Source organism: Hyla sarda, chromosome 4, assembly GCF_029499605.1.
Source record: "Hyla sarda isolate aHylSar1 chromosome 4, aHylSar1.hap1, whole genome shotgun sequence".
Lineage (NCBI taxonomy): Eukaryota > Metazoa > Chordata > Amphibia > Anura > Hylidae > Hyla > Hyla sarda.
In genome coordinates this window covers 121,786,017-121,805,642 of record NC_079192.1, presented here as the reverse complement: position 1 = coordinate 121,805,642, position 19,626 = coordinate 121,786,017, and the positions used below count along the sequence as shown (strand labels likewise).

At 42.6% G+C, this 19,626-nt stretch overlaps 2 protein-coding genes across 6 annotated transcripts in view; one reads left to right on the top strand and one right to left on the bottom strand.

Annotated features, from left to right (window-relative positions):
- The window catches only part of LOC130368383 (mesoderm posterior protein 2-like), a 134,304-nt gene that overhangs the window by 12,234 nt on the left and 102,444 nt on the right, over window positions 1-19,626 (top strand). The window contains exon 1 of one of the 4 annotated variants that reach the window (XM_056571961.1): window positions 3,066-3,095. The exons of the other annotated variants lie outside the window; for them this stretch is intronic. The gene's annotated coding sequence lies outside the window, so the exon portion shown is untranslated. Of the gene's footprint in view, window positions 1-3,065; window positions 3,096-19,626 lie in introns of those variants that run through there. 4 annotated transcript variants of the gene reach the window in all.
- The window catches only part of ARNT2 (aryl hydrocarbon receptor nuclear translocator 2), a 144,488-nt gene that overhangs the window by 124,311 nt on the left and 551 nt on the right, over window positions 1-19,626 (bottom strand). The window contains exons 2-3 of one of the 2 annotated variants that reach the window (XM_056571943.1): window positions 16,871-16,931; window positions 2,461-2,572 (exon numbers count right to left, since the gene is read on the bottom strand). In XM_056571943.1, the coding sequence (XP_056427918.1) occupies window positions 2,461-2,572; window positions 16,871-16,901 (143 nt within the window). In that variant the 5' untranslated portion in view covers window positions 16,902-16,931. Of the gene's footprint in view, window positions 1-2,460; window positions 2,573-3,189; window positions 3,339-16,870; window positions 16,932-19,626 lie in introns of those variants that run through there. The other variant, XM_056571944.1, reaches the window with a different exon arrangement.

The following is a 19,626-nucleotide window of genomic DNA, read 5'->3' as shown; positions in this document are numbered from 1 at the left end:
CTTTAAACGTTCTTATTCTCTACCTTATTATCTCTCTCTCGCTCCCTCTCTTTCGCTCTGGCTGATGATTTTTTTGGCAAACAGACAGGAGTGGTAATCTTTTTTAGACCTGGTCAGGAGGTGGTCTAGATTTGCGTTTTCTTTTTTGCGTCAGTTGCTGCAAAATTCATAAATTTGTGACCACTGCATCCAACCCTTCAAAAAATGGTCTAGCAACACAAAAAGTTCAAACTGACGGATTTTAGAACGCAAAAAAAATGCACAAATAGCGCAAAAAAAAAAATCGCAATGAAAATAATTTTGAACAAAAACGCACAAGAACAAAATGATAAATAACCCACATTATGGCATATTAAAGGGGTATTTCAGGATTTTTTTTTTATTTGACTATGCTACAGGGGCTGTAAAGTTAGTGTAGTTCATAATATATTGTCTGTACCTGTGTGTGATGGTTTTCTCACAATTCTTCTGTGATTTTCACCCCAATATTTATTTTTAACAGCATACAAAATGACTGTTGTCTCAGATTTTTCCCACCTTGCAATGCAGCCGAGACCTGACTCACTAGTCAGCTGATGACAGGGTGCCTGTCTGCTTCAATGGGTGGAGGGATCAATCTGCAACTAATGCAACAGCTGGAGGCACCCTGATTGAAAACCACAGGTCTTGTTCTTGGTACATGTTAGCTAGTCGTTTGGGAGTGTAGCACCATCTGTAGTACATTTTTTCCAACTGTTCTCTATGGTTAGTGTGTACCTATGTGAAATGTTTTTTGCCATGTCGGGGGTGGAAATTGTGTGCCCAGTTCATCTTCCCATTTCAGCATGTATTTAGTTTTCTTCATATGTGTGTCGTGATTAAAAAAGGGATAAAGTGTATCTAGGCCAGGTTTTTGTTTCAGAGTTACGTTGGATGTTAGGTCTGAGAGGCATTGAGAAATTTTGCACTCCTGGGACTTACATTTTTTAAGGTGTGAAGCAATTTTATTCTATATGTCTAAATCAGAGCTTGGCAATTGGAATGAATGTTGTAGACATTTAAAGGGTCTAATACCATCCTTATCCAGAATATCTTTTATAGATCACACACTTCTCTGTTACGCAGATTCCTAAACTTCCTTCAAACCTTTTTTCTAATTGCCTTACACAAAGACCACAATAATACATCGAGGAGGTGCTGGACAGGGTCTGGAGATTCTTTTCTTTATAAACAGGTATTTTGCTATATAATTTTCTTTCTTTATCACATAAGCTTCTATCAGCAATATTTGTTATATGTTATTTTTGTTTTGAATATGTTTTGGCTAGAAATATTACCTCAACTACTACAATTTTTTTTTTATTTGTCAGCGATACTTCTACGAAGAATGTTGAGACTTGTGAACTTTACATATCTACCCTTTTGTTCTTATATACACAACCTATGATTATAATAGAATATGATGTATAACTTGTTCCTTTATTTGCTAAAACTCAAAAATCTTATTGAAAAGAAAACCACAGGTCTTTCGAATGGATGCAGCTCATTTATGTTTCAATGGATAGGGGTGGCTGATGTGTGGGAGGGAGGAAAATGGAATTATGGGATTTGTAGTCAAAAGAGAAAACTCAAAAAGGAAATACCTGTTCACAAAAAGCTAGCCACAGTATTATGGTAATCTCACAACATAGCCATTTAGCCCCAAGACAAGCGCAGATCCTTCCTAACCATGTCCATTACTGTCTGCCAGGTACGTACTAAAATCATCTTATGGTGGATAACCCCTTTAAGTCTTTGTCTTAATATACACACAGTGGTTTTATCAGTGCTTTTCACCTTTTTGATTTAATGTAGCAAATAAGGGTATGCAGGGAAAACAATTTCCATAATGGAATGTTTCTCATATAGAATTTGTTTTAAAGGTGTGCGCACATAAATTTCCCTAAATGTATTTCTGCATTGGTGTTCTGAGCTGTATAGGTGTATGTGTTCTTTGACTGGATCTCCTGTTATAAATGTCCGGCATATAGGTCAGAGGGCACCATGACTAAGGGCGTTGCTATATACTAGAAACAAGTTGGGGATAGTTCAACTGAAGTCTCTGCTATGTTTTATGCAACTTTCAGAAATAAATGAACAAAAACTTCCTTCATCCATTAGCCGGATCCTTTCTTCTTTCATACATGTATAAGCAAAATGGAGCAAAAAAGGATATATTGTATGTAGGGGGGCATTTACACCATATTTTGGGAATATGGCAGCTGGAATCGGCAGGAGAATGTAAAAAACGTCCACTGCCGTATCCCTGCTGGACCTGCGCCGCACCCAATTTATTTGAATGAGCTGGATGGAGTCTACAGTTTTGACCGCTATATGGAAGTAAATAAAGGTAGGTTGTTGAATCTTAGAGTGTTCTACTCCCATCTCAATATCAGCTGAATGGTCACTGTTGCACATGGTAAAGGACATTGATTTACTTACCCTGACCGTCGCTTTCCACCCCGTGATGGCAAGGGGCCAGTCATTCTCACCTGCCCAGCAGTCATGGGAGCTCCAGGTAAAGTTACAGATCCTGGTATGTCTGTGGTCATTTCTGTAAACCAAAATCAAAAATATGAATTACGAAACCCTAGATTCAATAAAATCATACAGAATGTGCTTCATATGAGCTGCACAATAACCTTTAGATGGCATTGTTCTATCTAGATTCATTTTCTTATGGATACTAAGGAAAGTGAATACTATATAGGACGTCACAGGAAGCCCCGGGGGACAAGTGAAATTATAATAGATGAATGACTCAATGCTGTACATACATGCGATAGCCAAGACACTGCCTAAAGACTTATCAATCTTACTTAAGATGTCAAGATTACTTCTTACATTTATACTTTGCAAGAGACAACGCTGTCAAAATCTAAGTACCTGAGCCAAAAGGAATCGCACAGAATTTTTTTTTTTTTTTTTTAAAGAAACCTAAAGTGAGATTTGTGTCACAGAAGAAGCTGTTCTGCTCCACAAATGAATTGGTAATAATGCAGAGTCCACAAACCATCTGTTAAACCGAGCGGAGATTGATCTACTTCCCAAGACGACCACCGCAAACAAAGACCCTGGTAAGCTAGGCCGAAAAAACACAGTACACGCAGGGGTAACCCCCGACTTATTAAGGCAAGAATGGGTGAGAAGCCAGAAACAATAAACTTTTACCTCCAATAGAATGAATAAATGAGAGCTGAAGCCGTTTCCTCCTAGTAGAGAGTCTTGTACTGAGAACACAGCATCATCAGTATGCAAGAAACCTGGCAGCAATGGCTGGGATGGAGGAGGGGGCGAGAATTTGTATTCAGCTCAGAACAAGACAACATCCCTAGCTGCCTGTATTCACAGTGATCGTGATTCAGCTGCCTGCACGAAACACTCTCAATAGCCAGACCCTGTCATACACCTTTAAGAAAACCTCAAATCTAACAGGTTGGATACTGGGATTTGTGTCTAATGCACAACAAAGCGGCATACTCACATGCAGTACACGGACTCTCCCTGTCCGAAAGCCGGACAGACCTTTGGGGTTTTCTAACCATAGAATTTTACACCATTTCATATGGACTTTTTATTCCATAATAACTAGAAATGTCATAAAAGTCGAATTTGTGGTAAAACCAATAGTGACTGAAAGTGGATGTGTGTGAGATCTCACAAAAAACTTGTGTACACAATGGAATGAATGCTTTAAGCAAGGACTATTTTTTTTTGACTCGGACCTCACCCACTATTTCTCCCGTAAACTCTATAGAATATTATAAATACAAATTAAGTCAATAATTTGGCTTAACCAGAGATTGTTGCAGCCAGGGAAAGGTATAGTCACTTTAGTGAAAACTAGGGGGCGCCATACAATTTGAGTAGCCCTGCTATAAAACAAAAGTTCCTATGAAGACAACCCCTTATTGCAGTGGTCTCCAAACTGTGGACCTACAGATGTTGCAAAACTACAACTCCCAGTATGTCCAGTAAACCACTAAAAAGGAGAACACAAGGTGATCATCAGTAAATGTATTTCACAGAAAAACAATGCCTCTACAGCAGGGGTCTCCAAACTGTGGACCTCCAGATGTTGCACAACTACATCTCCCAGCATGCCCAGACAGCCGTTGACTGGTGAAACCCAGTTGGCTATTTAGTCATACATTTCTAGTACAAATAAGGGGAATAGCTCAATACTATAAGAAAAAACACTAGGCCAGTGTTTCCCAACCAGGGTGCCTCCAGCTGTTGCAAGATTACAACTCCCAGGATGCCTGGACAGCCTTTGGCTGTCCAGGCATGCTGGGAGTTGTAGTTTTGCATTAGCTGGAGGCACCCTGGTTGGGAAACACTGCACTAGGCACAGAAGATTATGCGGTTGGCACCACGGTTATAAATTATGGGGATAAGGAAAAGCTAAGCAAACATCTGCATATAAGTAGGGAAACAAAAGCGTGCAGGGTGGTGCTTACATGTAAACACACCCCGGCAAAGGTTTACACTAAAAAATTCTTAGTAGGAAAAAATGGGCACTGACCCTTTAAATCATAGCCTATATTACTTCATATAAAATTCGCTCTAATGGCAAGGGAACAAAACAAACATCGGCAGCCACCAGAGTCCTCTAGGCCAAAAGGGTAAGTGCCCATTTTTCTACTAAGATTTTTTATTTTATTTTTTGCTATAAAAAGAGATTGTTATTTCATGTGGATATAAGTATTTACTAAAACAGACAGGTGAGGCAATATGATCTCTTTGAGAACAAAAATCAGGTGTTAAAGTTCCGCATGCCTGATCCTTCTTTCCCCTGACATCTTCTCTTGGGGTGGGGTAAAGAAGCCATCATACACATAAGATAGATGACCCTACTCACTAACTTTGCTCTTTAGATACCAATACAAGAGACTTTGGACTCAGCTACAATAACAAAGTTGCCTATAAAGTCTCTTCTGTACTACAAAGCAGTAGACATAAGGGGACCTGGCTACAGCTCTACTGCCATAGAGACAGGGCTTAAAGAGTACCTGTCACCAAATAAAACTTTTAATATAGTGTTCCTTGTGTAATTAGCAGACACTTTCCTATTCACTTGCTTTTAAAATTATCAACATAAATATGTTTAAAATGTAATAGAAAAAACGGCCACTAGGTGGCTCTGTTCTGTTCCCTGCTGCAATTAATACAGTGAGTTTGGTCTCCTCCTGGTCTGGCAGGATACAAAACTCAGGAAGTGTTTCTCTGCTCTGAGCTTGATTGACAGCTGCAATGAGCCTCACTGAAACATGCATAGAGCCTCATTGAAAGCTGCACAGAGCCTGAGGTCTTCTATTCATCACAGAACTGCAACAATGTGAGGGCAGAAGTGGTCCCCCAGCAGGCTTCAGTGATGTCATGCCTGCTGGGAAATGCCCACTTTCTTCTGCTGGGAGATCTCTATCCTCACGATCCCCAGGGTCACTCCTGCCCCCAGGGATGGTGAGGATATGAACTTATAAGATGCTCCCCGCCGGCCCCATAAGTAGTCCCCTGTGCAGGGGGAGCTCCTCTCACCTGGTCCTGTGTCTTCAGACAACAGAGAAGCCCCCTCCCCCTCACTGAACAGACAGAGCAAAGTAATGACGCAGCCCGTCAATCAAGCCGAGGGGGCGTCGCTGCCTACCAAAGACACAGGACTAGGTAAGAGGAGCTCCCCACCCAGGGGATTATTTACGGGGCCGACGGGGACTAGTTTATAACTTCATATTTTCACCATCCCTCGGAGCAGGAGCGTCCCCTGGGTATGGTGAGGATAAAGATTTTACCCTATATAAAGCTTTGCCAAGCATTATATAGGGTAGAATATGATGACTGGTTCCCTTTAAGGGTAGAAGTGGTGTTAGGAGTAGTTAGGGAACATAGCCTGAGTTCATTAAGAAAAGTTTATTTGGTGACAGATACTTTTTAAATCGATTTCCCAATTTTAGGCATATCCAGAATTCTTATATCCCTGATATGTAGAATTAATCTAATAGACTTGATCGTCCAGCCCTAGATACACAGTGCCCAAACATACTGACTGAAGCTGGCCATACACTTCAGAAAGCTAGTGATCTTTCACTACTTTCCCATTAACATACATGCTCAGATCAGCCAAACATGCAGCACTATTGCTATAAATGGCCTAGGATAAGCCATGAAACCTGGCATCAGACAAATCAGATGCTGCTTATCTCCAAAGGAACAAGATCATAGGAATTGTGTATCCCAACCAGGGTGCATCCAGCTGTTTCATAACTACAACTCCCAGCATGCCTGGACAGCCAAAGGCTAAATCAATGTCACTAAATCAATGTATACGTCTTAGGTTTCTGTTGTTCTGTTGGAAGCCTTGGAACACATTGCAGAATGCACCAATAGAAAAACAAAAAGAATCTCATATCACATTATAGTCAGTAGTTTTCTGTAGTTTTCTAAGTATCACTAATGCTTTAAACACATCGTCAGCAAGTGTAGGCTATGCCAGACAAACAGAAAAGTGCATGGAACATAACTTAACAAAAGGTTAAGAACACTGTTATAATAAAAATGCACAATAAAGGCTATGTTTATAGGGGCATAAAATGTGGGGAATGTCTGCACAAAAAACAAATGTTGGCATTCCACACGTTTGACTAACCGGCAGGCCCTAGGACCACTTGGAAATCCACCATCTCTCAGACAGCAATGCATTTCCTTGTGCGCTCCGCAGAATTAGGGTGCGTTCCCACAGGGCGTATACGCAGCGTATTTGACGCTGCGCAAAATGTACGGCAGCAGCGGGAAATATGCTGCGTATCCCTTGCTCACTATACACACAGGGCTTTCCAACGGCAGCCCTATGTGTGCAGTGAGTTTTGGAGGCGGAGCCGCGCGTCACAGAGACTCCGGCACACGGCCCCGCCTCCAAAACTCACTACACACATAGGGCTGCCGTCAGAAAGCCCTGTGTGTATAGTGAGCAAGGAATACACAGCGTATTTCCCGCTGCTGCCATACATTTTGCGCAGCTTCAAATACGCTGCGTATACACCCTGTGGGAACGCACCCTAAATAGACAAGTCTGTTCTTCTTTTGCGGATGCCGGAATCTGAATTTCCACACCATGTGAACAGTGCAGCAGAATCCCATTGAAATCAATGGGACTCTGCTGCTGCGGAATGTCTGTGCGGAATATTCATGCAGACATACACGACATATACGCGGAACATACATATGTTGATTTTTTTTCTAATTCCCTCTGATGGAATCCACACTTGTTTAAAGCAACAAATACTTGGATGACACAGGATACAAATTGTACATTTTTTGCCACAAGCAAAATCCAGGTACTGATGGTCATGTCAATATGTATCCTGTCAATGCCCTGCAGATGCTAGCTGTCATACCTCATCTGGATGCAGAATATAGACAGACAGCTCTAAATGGCTGCAGTATACTTCAAGTCAATGACTGGGACCTCAAGTGCTCTACAATTCTTTAAAAAAGTTATCTGGCATTAGAAAAATAAGTCTGAAACAGCTCCACTTTTGTACTGTAAATGGTTGTGCATCTTCATTAAATTCAAGCTACAATGGCAGCCATAGACCATGGACTACAGTGGAGCTGTTTCCTTCTACATGTATTGGTTATTTTGTTTATTACCAGCACTATCATTCTAAAGTGTACATGTGTCTGCCTTCACATGAAAGAAGTATTGACAATGTTTTTGATTTATAATTGCTATTTAATAGAGAATGTATGTATTTACTGAAACACATGCATTCTCCATTAGATAACAATTGTGGAACACCTTTTCTTATAACTCTGGGTGTCATATACCTGCACTGTCTAGGCCTGTGTATCCCAACCAGGGTGCCTCCAGCTGTTTCATAACTACAACTCCCAGCATGCCTGGACAGCCAAAGGCTAAATCAATGTCACTAAATCAATGTCCTCTTTAAGGGCTATAAACCGTGCAAGTGTCTGACAATGACTCAATGACATCACCCATCAAAAAAAATTCAGCTGAGTGTGCAAGTATATGGGGAAAAGCTGTCAGCTTAATAAGCTTTTGTTGAACAGCTATTGAAGGTATATGGAACCATAAGAGCAGGTCAAAGCAGTATAGACTCCCATCATTACACCCTCCCAGAAGTGCAGTGAAATCAATTAAGTAAAATATGCATCATGCAAAGGTGGCACAACAAATTCTGGCACCAAATTATATGTCACTGTATGCGCTCCCTCTGCCTACCGCGCTCCTCCCAGCAGTGTCTGCCTACACATTAGCCTGTCAATCACTGTCAAGAGTGCCTCCATATAAACCACCAGCACATCTCTCCTTTAATTAATTCCTTTGGTAAAGTAAAAAAACACAACAGTTAGTATAGTATTATCTCACTGAGCTGCAGTACATATTCTTTCCAAGGAGATTTGAAATCCATGTCGGAAAATTTCATGTCACATTCCGCCTGATACATGTGTCAAACAGGGGGTGAAGTGTACAGCAAATGTATGAGGTATGCCTTGGATTTCCGCCAGCTATTTCATGGTCTATTTTCTGAGAGAAAGATATTCTGTGTGAACATTACCCTTAAGTCAGGTTTACATTATGGAATTTCCGACCAGAACTCCGCTCAGGAATTTAGGTTGGAAATTACGCTGCTTGAAAGTAACATGCAGGTGAATAGGTTTTCCCTTAACCCATCCAAAATGTAACCAGAACATTGAACCTGCTCAATGTTCTGGTAGAATCCTCACCGCAGACATTGCTGTCTATAGGGACGGCTGTCCTAGCACAGGCTGATTCTGTTGGAATCTCCAGACGGATTTTGTCCTCAGGAAATTTTGAAGTGTGAACCCGGCCTTAGAGTTGGACAAAAGGCTGGTGTTTAGGTCTGATCCATCATGAACTAGTCATAGTCATTGGCTGCAGGATCCATCGTTACTTATTTTTGGCTTTGCTTTATAGGAGCTCAGCTCTAGTTAGTAACTGAGCGACTGAAGTTCAGCTGCATTATTTAGTAGGTTCTCTTCACCCCCCATGCTTTACACTCCAAGACTGTCTTTTGTGACTGGTTGATGGGTATAAGCACAAGCTAAAATGAAAATCAGCACATACGGTAATAAAGTCTGTTAGGCTAAATTAGCCATATTTGTGGGAGGGGCAACTCCTTCACACTGCACTCACAGGCAGCAGTCGACGTCATCCTTAATTATGTCTAATGTGTCACTGGTGTGTTAGGCTTTCGCACCTGTTATCGGAGGGGCTACTGTCCCAACTTAAAGCACTCAGGTCGTCTCCTACACTGACATCATCACGGCTTGTGTTCCTGTTAGCGGGAGCTCTCATTCAGATTCGGCAGCATTCAGGAGTCTATGAGAAGAACGGAGTTTGTGAACATCCGCGGGTAGCATGCCGCACCGCTCCGGCAGTTTATATCTTCCAACGGCAGGGGGTGATGGCAGGGATGTCACATTAACTAGGGGCTTTGGCTGTCATGGTACAGGCAGTGTGCGGGCTTTAGGTTATAAGCAAGCTGGGTTGATGGCTGGTATAGCTGTATTTCTTTGGCTTTGGCTTTCTGGGAGTTGTAGTTTTGCAACAGCTGGAAGCACACCAGTTGGGAAACATTGGCCTAGGCTCTTAATCAGCTAATAGAGAGCTCCTACAGGTGGAGGGGTCATCTGCTGGCGAAGGTTTGGTTTTACTTGTGGAATCATAAGAGTCATAACTCTCCGTGTTGGTGCATGCTACTTTGGATTCGGCTGTTAGGTTCTACTGCAGACAGTTGGGCCCCCTTAAATGTTACAGTGTTGGACATGTTCTGTCTCTGAGAGAATGTTGTCCCCCTTTCAGGGCTTGGATAAGTTGTCATTTCATTATACTGTGTAGGTGTAAACAACTCATGTTACTAATATGACATCATTACCTTGCTATGCATACATCACCTTTCCATGTATATATTACTACACCAGGCATATGTTACTTTACAATGCTGTTGGATACACTTTGCATACAGCACCATGTCTAGTATGTGTTATCATGCTGTTACATGCGCCACTGTGCTGTTACATGCATCGATGTGCTACTTCATGCGTCACTGTGCTGTTACATGCATCACTATGGTACATCATGTCACTGTTCATTACATGCATCACTGTTCTGTTACGTGCGTCACTGTGCATTCCGTGCGTCACTATGGTATTACGTGTCACTGTGCAGTTACATGCGTCACTATGGTACATCATGTCACTGTGCATTACATGCGTCAATATGGTATTACGTGTCACTGTGCAGTTACATGTGTCACTATTGCATTCCGTGCGTCACTATGGTACATCATGTCACTGTGCATTACATGCGTCACTATGGTATTACGTGTCACTGTGCAGTTACATGTGTCACTATGGTATTCCGTGCGTCACTATGGTACATCATGTCACTGTGCATTACATGCGTCACTATGGTATTACGTGTCACTGTGCAGTTACATGTGTCACTATTGCATTCCGTGCGTCACTATGGTACATCATGTCACTGTGCATTACATGCGTCACTATGGTATTACGTGTCACTGTGCAGTTACATGCGTCACTATGGTACATCATGTCACTGTGCATTACATGCGTCACTATGGTATTACGTGTCACTGTGCAGTTACATGTGTCACTATTGTATTCCGTGCGTCACTATGGTACATCATGTCACTGTGCATTACATGCGTCACTATGGTATTACGTGTCACTGTGCAGTTACATGTGTCACTATTGTATTCCGTGCATCACTATGGTACATCATGCCCCTGCATTACATGCGTCACTATGCATTACATGCGTCACTATGGTATTACGTGTCACTGTGCATTACATGCGTCACTATGGTATTACGTGTCACTGTGCATTACATGCGTCACTATTGTATTACATGCGTCACTATGGTACATCATGTCATTGTGCATTACATGCGTCACTATTGCATTCCGTGCATCACTATGGTACATCATGTCACTGTGCATTACATGCGTCACTATGGTATTACGTGTCACTGTGCATTACATGCGTCACTATGGTATTACGTGTCACTGTGCAGTTACATGTGTCACTATTGTATTCCGTGCGTCACTATGGTACATCATGCCACTGCATTACATGCGTCACTATGCATTACATGCGTCACTATGGTATTACGTGTCACTGTGCATTACATGCGTCACTATGGTATTACGTGTCACTGTGCATTACATGCGTCACTATGGTATTACGTGTCACTGTGCATTACATGCGTCACTATGGTATTACATGTCACTGTGCAGTTACATGTGTCACTATTGTATTCCATGCGTCACTATGGTACATCATGCCACTGCATTACATGCGTCACTATGCATTACATGCGTCACTAAGGTATTATGTGTCACTGTGCATTACATGCGTCACTTTGGTATTACGTGTCACTGTGCATTACATGCGTTACTATTGTATAACATGCGTCACTATGCTGTAACATGCGTCACTGTGCATTACATGTGTCAAGGTGCTATATCGTGTCACTATGCCATTATAGGCGCCACCATGCTAATTCATGCGTCGCCATGTTGTTCATGCATTACCATGCCATTTCAAGGTTTCCCTGCCTTGTTTTCATGACTTTGACTGCTATACGTTATTATACCATTTTATAAGTTGCCATGCTATATGTACATTATATACCATTTATGTGTTCCATTATATTGCATGCATGGCTAGCATTCCTTACCGTGTTTTTCATACGTCCTTTATATAGTGCCATGGTTTTTGTACGGTAGGTTTTCATGCGTTGCCATGCCCTTCATATGTTGCCATGTCTTTTTCATATCTTGGCATTTTTTTGTGTGCGTTGCCATGTCTTTTAATACCTTTCCAACACCAGATATACAAGGCTGTATCGCTTATAGATTATTGTATAATGAATATGTTGTAATACCCTGCCCACTTTACGTAGTATAAGTCACAACAGCGTGTATTCAGGCTTGGTTTGTCAGGTCGTGAGTACCTTGCATGTGTTTTAGATTGCATTATAGACATATGTTTTATAGATCTAGATTTTGATTATTTCCGTATCATGGATTTATGTGTGTTTCCATAAGTGTAGTATAGATGTTTGTGTTTCTGTAGTGGGCATTCGTGCACATGAATTATTTCCTGACTGGTGTATATTCCTGGCATCCTTCATTATATAGCATTTCTCACCACATACATTTACTATAGTTGATATACCATTATTACATTACTACAGCTAGTTTCCATGTACTTGTTACTATAGCATATACATGTTGCCATATCACATATACGCTAGGTATGCAGCATTTTATGCGTACGTCACTAACGCTCCATACAAATAGAGGTCAGGTACAGTTTTATACTTTGCTTCTTGTTATACATATGCATAAAGGGGGACATTAATAATTAGGTGTCTATTGTAGACACAGATCTACCCTTTTACACTGCCTGTTTAATTTACGCTCTTGTTCAAACTCAAAATTTACAAAAGTTGCGCACGTCCTTTGATAAATTTTGCACAAATATAAAATCTAGTGGGCGTACACTCGGTGCTGCATATCAATGTTGCTGTTAGTAATACGTACCGGTTAGCATTGTCACGTTTCAAGTGTTTAGAGTGTGCTAAGTAATGGGCTGTCCCTTCCACTTTACGGTCATGCTGCCTCATGTATTCAGTGCTTTTGTCTTCTTTGGTGGCTATGATGTTAGTTCTACTGTGTTATCATGTGTGTAGGTTTGCTATGTTTAGGGTCAGTCATGTTTCAGGTTGCCCCGATAGTGTCTCCACCAATTTTCTCATGAAATAAGGTTGGGTTTTAGGCACGCTTGTAGGTCTGTCACACTATTCAGGCTGTCACTACATTCAAGCCTGGACTATCAAGATAGCATTGTGTCTGTTCAGGTATCCATCGTGTCTGTTACATAGTTAGTATGGTTGAAAAAAGACATACGTCCATCAAGTCAAACCAGGGAATTGAAGTGTAAGGGGATAAGGGAAAGGGATGTAGTTTTATAATTCTGCATAAGCATTAATGTTATTTTGTTCCAGGAATGTATCTAACCCTGTTTTAAAGCTGTTAATTGTTCCTGCTGTGACCAGTTCCTGAGGTAGACCGTTCCATAAATTCACAGTCCTCACGGTAAAGAAGGCGTGTCACCCCTTTAGACTAAACTTTTTCTTCTCCAGACGGAGGGAGTGCCCCCTCGTCCTTTGGGGGGGTTTAACCTGGAACAGTTTTTCTCCATATTTTTTGTATGGGCCATTTATATACTTATATACGTTTATCATATCCCCCCTTAAACGTCTCTTCTCAAGACTAAACAATTGTTCAGGTATCTTAGTCGAAGTTCAAGCTGTCACAGGTTGTTTCACTATTATGCTGTGTGCTTAGGATGCATGTTCCTGCATTACTAATAATTCATCAAGTACACGCCACCAATTCACACGTAAACTGTGTATGAGTGTAGGTATGTCAGTATTCGCGGTATTTTTCAGGTTTGATACTCAGGCCTTGCTCGTTTCCTAAGCTCTTTATAGCATCATTACTGTTTTCTCATATTCAGGTCCACTGGCTTAGGCTGTCCATGTTAGAGCTACCAGGCATATGTTATACACATAGGGTTACACACATGTTTTTTTAGCGGTTGTTTAAAGGGGTACTTCGCCTATCGAAAGGATAGGGGATAAGATGTCATATCGCGGGGGTCCAGCCGCTGGGGAGCCCCGGAATCTCGGCTGCAGCACCCACCTGTTGCGGCTTCCAGAAACGCTGGAGGCTTCAGCTCCCGACCACGGTGACGTGAGATTATGACGTCACGACTCCGCCCCCGTGTGATGTCACTCCCCGCCCCTCAATGCAAGTCTATGGGAGGGGGCGTGACAGTCACAATCTCCCGTCACCGTGGTCGTGAGGCGTTAGGATGAGAGCCTCCAGAGTTGCCGGAAGCCGCAACAGGTGGGTGCTGCAGCAGAGATCCCGGGGGTCCCCTATCCTTTCGATAGGGGATAAGATGTCTAGGGGCGGAGGACCCCTTTAAGCATTTCTGTTGTGTTTATGTTTTCGGGTTGATTATGGTTAGGCTGTTGCATATGGTGGATGGTCCGGTAAGATGGTCTGTTGTCTTTAGGCTGTCATAACTGCTTTTGGTTAGGTCTTGTCTTCACTTGACTAGATTGTCAGGGATGTCATTGCTATAATGTGTCTCATTTGTTCAGGTCTGTTTCACCTGCAGGCACAATGTTTACGTAAGACTTGTCACGTCCACAGGCACAATGATTTTTCCAAAGACCTGTTATGTCTTCAGGCACAATGGTCATGCTCTGTCCTGTCACGACTACAGGCATGATGGTTGCGTGTTGTCCGGTCACAACTACAGGCATAATGGTAAGTAATGTCCTGTCACGACTACAGGCACCATGGTTACGCCATGTCCTGTCACGACTACAGGTACGATGGTTACGCAATGCCCCGTAACAACTGCAGACACGATGGTTACGCTATATCCTGTCACAGGCACCATGGTAAGTAATTCCCTGCCACGACCACAGGAACGATGACTACGCATTGTCATGTCGCGACTATAGGCACGATGGTTACGTTAAGATTTTCACTTCCACAGGCTCGATGGTTATGCAAAGATATGTCATGTATACAGCTACCATCGGTCATGTTGAGTTCGGTTAAGTATACAGGTAGTCAGGCTAGATTGCTTCAGAGTCTGATTCACAGAGCGTTCATCGAGTAGTGAGAGTATTCCTTTCTTCCAGGGTATACTGAGATTAATTGGGAGTGTATCTGTTTAACACAAATTCCTTCTGTCATTGTTGCCACTTGTAGAATGTCAGGATATTACCGTATGTTCATTTACGCTTTCATTTCACCTACCCGCTCTATTATGTTTTGCAATTTAGATTTTAGGCTACTTGAGGTGCAACAGGGGTTCACTCTAGAGAAGGTATTCGGATTATCCTGGTTCAACATAATGTCGTAAGGAGCAGGTATGGATAAGTAAGTAGCTTGTCATTTATGAGGCTTACCACGTGCGTACTTCATACACAATATAAACCGTGGTCACTGCTTTATTAAGTACTTATTCATGTTACGATTAGCATATTGTACTATGTCACTATCCACGTATGGTAATCTTCAGTGGTCATAGGATTACTCAAAGATCCTCATGGTACAGATATAAAATTTTCTGTGTATCTTTAAACCCTTGCCGCAAAACACAGTTTATAAATGGCGCTGCGGCACGGAATAGTTACGAAGCAAGCTCAAGAGCTGAGCTCGCATCATACCCGCACTGTCCCAGCTGCTATCAGCAGCCGGGACCCGTGGCTAATGCAGGACATCGTTGTTCAGGCAGATGTCCGGCATTAACGCTTCAAATTTGATCGCCGCGTCTAAAGTAAAAGCTTCCCGGCAGCTCAGTTGGGCTGATCATTGCGGTAAAATCGAGATGTCCCGATCAGCTAGAACACATCAGGAGGGTGCCTTACCTGCCTCCTGCGTGTTCGATCAGTGATTGATTGCTCCAAGCCTGAAATCCATCATTGCAACGGCATTGATCATTGTAATGAATCAATGTACTGCATGTTATAGTCCCCTATGGGGGCTATAATATTGAGAAAAAAAAAGTAAATAAATGTGTTTTAACACCTTCCCTAATAAAAGTTTGAATTAACCCCTTGTAAATAAAAATAAACATACGTATCGCCGCGTGCGTAAATGTCTGAAATATAAAAATATATTGTTATTTAAACCGCCCGGTCAATGGCGTACGCGCAAAAAAATTCCAGAGTCCAAAATAGCGTATATTTGGTCAATTTTTATACCATAAAAAGCGATCAAAACAAAAATGGTACTGATAAAAACGTCAGATCACAGTGCAAAAATTGAGCCCTCATACCGCCCTGCACGTGGAAAAAATAGTTTTATAGGGGTCAGAAGAGGACAATTTTCTACATATAAATTTCCTGCATGTAGTTATGATTTTTCTTTCCAGCCTATAAGTAGGGTATCATTTTTAATCCCATGGACCTACAGAATGCCAAAAAATGTACTGCGTAGAAACGGAAGCCCCCAAAAGTTACAAAATGGCGGGGGTTTTTTTTCTCTTCCACTTTGTCGTACAATGATGATTTTTTTTTTTTTCTTTTGCCATAGATTTTTGGGTAAAATGACTGATGTCATTACAAAGTAGAATTGGTGGCGTAAAAAATAAGCCATCATATGGACTTTTAGGTGCAAAATTAAAAGGGTTATGATTTTTAAAAGGTAAGGAGGAAAAAAACTGAAAAATGCTATGTCTTTAAGGGGTTAATTACCCTACTGGTTTGATTTTTTTAAATTTTTTTCCTTACTTTAATGGCGTACTTTCATTCGGCGGCTAGGGCACAATTCAAGCCGCTTACTGTGTGTGTGTGTGTGTGTGTGTGTGTATGTGTATATATATATATATATATATATATATATATATATATATATTATACATACACAAGTCTTACTCAGTCATCATGCTTGGTCAACCTCAGGTCACTATTTATGCTACATTGTAGTACAGGGGTAGTTAGGTTCGAGGCTTTCTGATGGTTGCCCTGACCACAAATAGTTATAAACGACAAACATGTATACCATCGGTGAGGAATTGAAGGAAATAATCCTCAAAGAGATAAGAGTCTGGAGATCTGGTTAAACCAGAATAATAATTTTTTTCAGGATTATAAGAAACCTGATAAGGAAAATCTCTGATCCATAACATCATCAAAGATGTCTAGATTAGAAGGAAAAAAGCAACAGAATACCAACTAGATAGGAGTACTCACCGCTGGGGTTCACTGCTGCTGGCGTCGCCATTGTTGTGAGTGAGGACGGCTGAGATTATACCTGCAAATAATTAACCAAGGTAAGAAAGGGCGCTGGAGCGGAGCGTTCTGGATGACTAGAGGGCGGTCAGCCACTGTATGCACCGAATAATACAATTCACACCATATATGCTTTCTAGTGTTCATACATACACAGTATACAGGCAGTTCAACAGAAAACATTTATAAAAAGTATAGAAATGGATCAGGGTAGCAGTTAACACACATCTCAGTGGGAACTGCATCCAATCGACACATATGAAGAAAGTGCTTTTATTAGGGACTGAAATGAATGGATTGTACCTGTCTAATCCCTTGTTACCCAAGTCATGTCTGGAAGTTGCCTATGTCCTTCCAGCAAGCATAACAATTATTAATTTACCATACATCCGATCATGTCTATAAAGTTACTGCACCATTTGTATCAGCTTAATAACAGGACCAAGCCTCATATTCCCCCTGTTCACACTGTAATCAAAGAATCATGCAGAAAACCCAACACATACATGGATGTAATCCCTACTGATCTATGAATCCCTACATGTTATAATATATGGATGCCTACAAGTCCTTACTGATAATACATGGATGCCTACATATCCCTTCTGATATATGGATCCCTATATGATCCTATTAATACATGGACATGGATCCCTACATGTTCCTACCGATTCCTACATGTCCTTAGTAATACACTGATCCCTACATGTTCCTACTGATTTATAGATCCTACTGACACATGAATCCCTATAAATGTTCCTACTGATATATGGACATGGATCCCTACACGTTCTTACTGATTCACGGATCCCTACCTGACCTTACTGATAAAACGTGGACCCCTAAATGTCCCTACTGATACATGGAGCCCTACATATGCCTGCTTATACATGGATCCCTGATGCAATGATCCCTACCAATCCCTTGGTGTTGCCTATGAAAGTTGGCACAACTAGGGTTGTTTCCCCCCCCAAGTATTCATAAAAATATATCTGTCCATGATTTTATCTTACTGTTGGTCCTTCCACAGGGCACTTATCAGTATGTTAAATGCCATTTTATAGAGCTGCAGACCGGTATACCTTATAATCTTTATGATAAAATATATATTATTGTGCAAAAAGCATGGTCTGTCCTTGATTTTTTGAATGTTGTCCAAAAAGAGAGAACTATTTAAATGGGCAATTCTCAAGCCTCTACTGATAGCTGATCCCTACATATCCCTATAGATGGCTGATCCTTATACATCCATATAGATAGTGGATCTCTACCTGCCCCTATAGATAGCGGGTCCCTACCTGTCACTATAGATAGCGGGTCCCTATAGTTAGCTGGTCCCTACCTGTCCCTATAGATAGCGGGTCCCTACCTGTCACTATAGATAGCGGGTCCCTATAGTTAGCTGGTCCCTACCTGTCCCTATAGATAGTGGGTCCCTACCTGCCCCTATAGATAGCGGGTCCCCATAGTTAGCTGGTCCCTACCTGTCCCTATAGATAGTGGGTCCCTGCCTGCCCCTGTAGACAGCGGGTCCCTGCCTGCCCCTGTAGACAGCGGGTCCCTGCCTGCCCCTGTAGACAGCGGGTCCCTGCCTGCCCCTGTAGACAGCGGGTCCCTGCCTGCCCCTGTAGATAGCGGGTCCCTGTAGATAGCGGGTCCCTGCCTGTCCCTATAGATAGTGGGTCCCTTCCTGCCCCTATACATAGCGGGTCCCTATACATAGCGGGTCCCTACCTGCCCCTATAGATAGCGGGTCCCTATACATAGCGGGTCCCTACCTGCCCCTATACATAGCGGGTCCCTACCTGCCCCTATAGATAGCGGGTCCCTATAGATAGCGGGTCCCTACCTGCCCCTATACATAGCGGGTCCCTACCTGTCCCTATAGATAGCGGGTCCCTATCTGTCCCTATAGATAGTGGGTCCCTACCTGCCCCTATACATAGCGTGTCCCTATACATAGCGGGTCCCTACCTGCCCCTATAGATAGCGGGTCCCTATCCATAGCGGGTCCCTACCTGTCCCTATAGATAGCGGGTCCCTATCTGTCCCTATAGATAGTGGGTCCCTACCTGCCCCTATACATAGCGGGTCCCTATACATAGCGGGTCCCTACCTGCCCCTATACATAGCGGGTCCCTACCTGCCCCTATACATAGCGGGTCCCTACCTGCCCCTATAGATAGCGGGTCCCTATACATAGCGGGTCCCTACCTGCCCCTATACATAGCGGGTCCCTACCTGTCCCTATAGGAAGCGGGTCCCTATCTGTCCCTATAGATAGCGGGTCCCTACCTGTCCCTATACATAGCAGGTCCCTATAGATAGCGGGTCCCTACCTGCCCCTATACATAGCGGGTCCCTATACATAGCGGGTCCCTACCGGTCCCTATACATAGCGGGTCCCTACCTGTTCCTATACATAGCGGGTCCCTACCTGTCCCTATACATAGCGGGTCCCTATAGATAGCGGGTCCCTACCTGCCCCTGTAGATAGCGGGTCCCTATAGATAGCGGGTCCCTACCTGCCCCTGTAGATAGTGGGTCCCTGTAGATAGCTGGTCCCTACCTGCCCCTATAGATAGCTGGTCCCTACCTGTCCCTATAGATAGTGGGTCCCTACCTGCCCCTGTAGATAGTGGGTCCCTGTAGATAGCAGGTCCCTACCTGTCCCTATAGATAGCAGGTCCCTACCTGTCCCTGTAGATAGCTGGTCC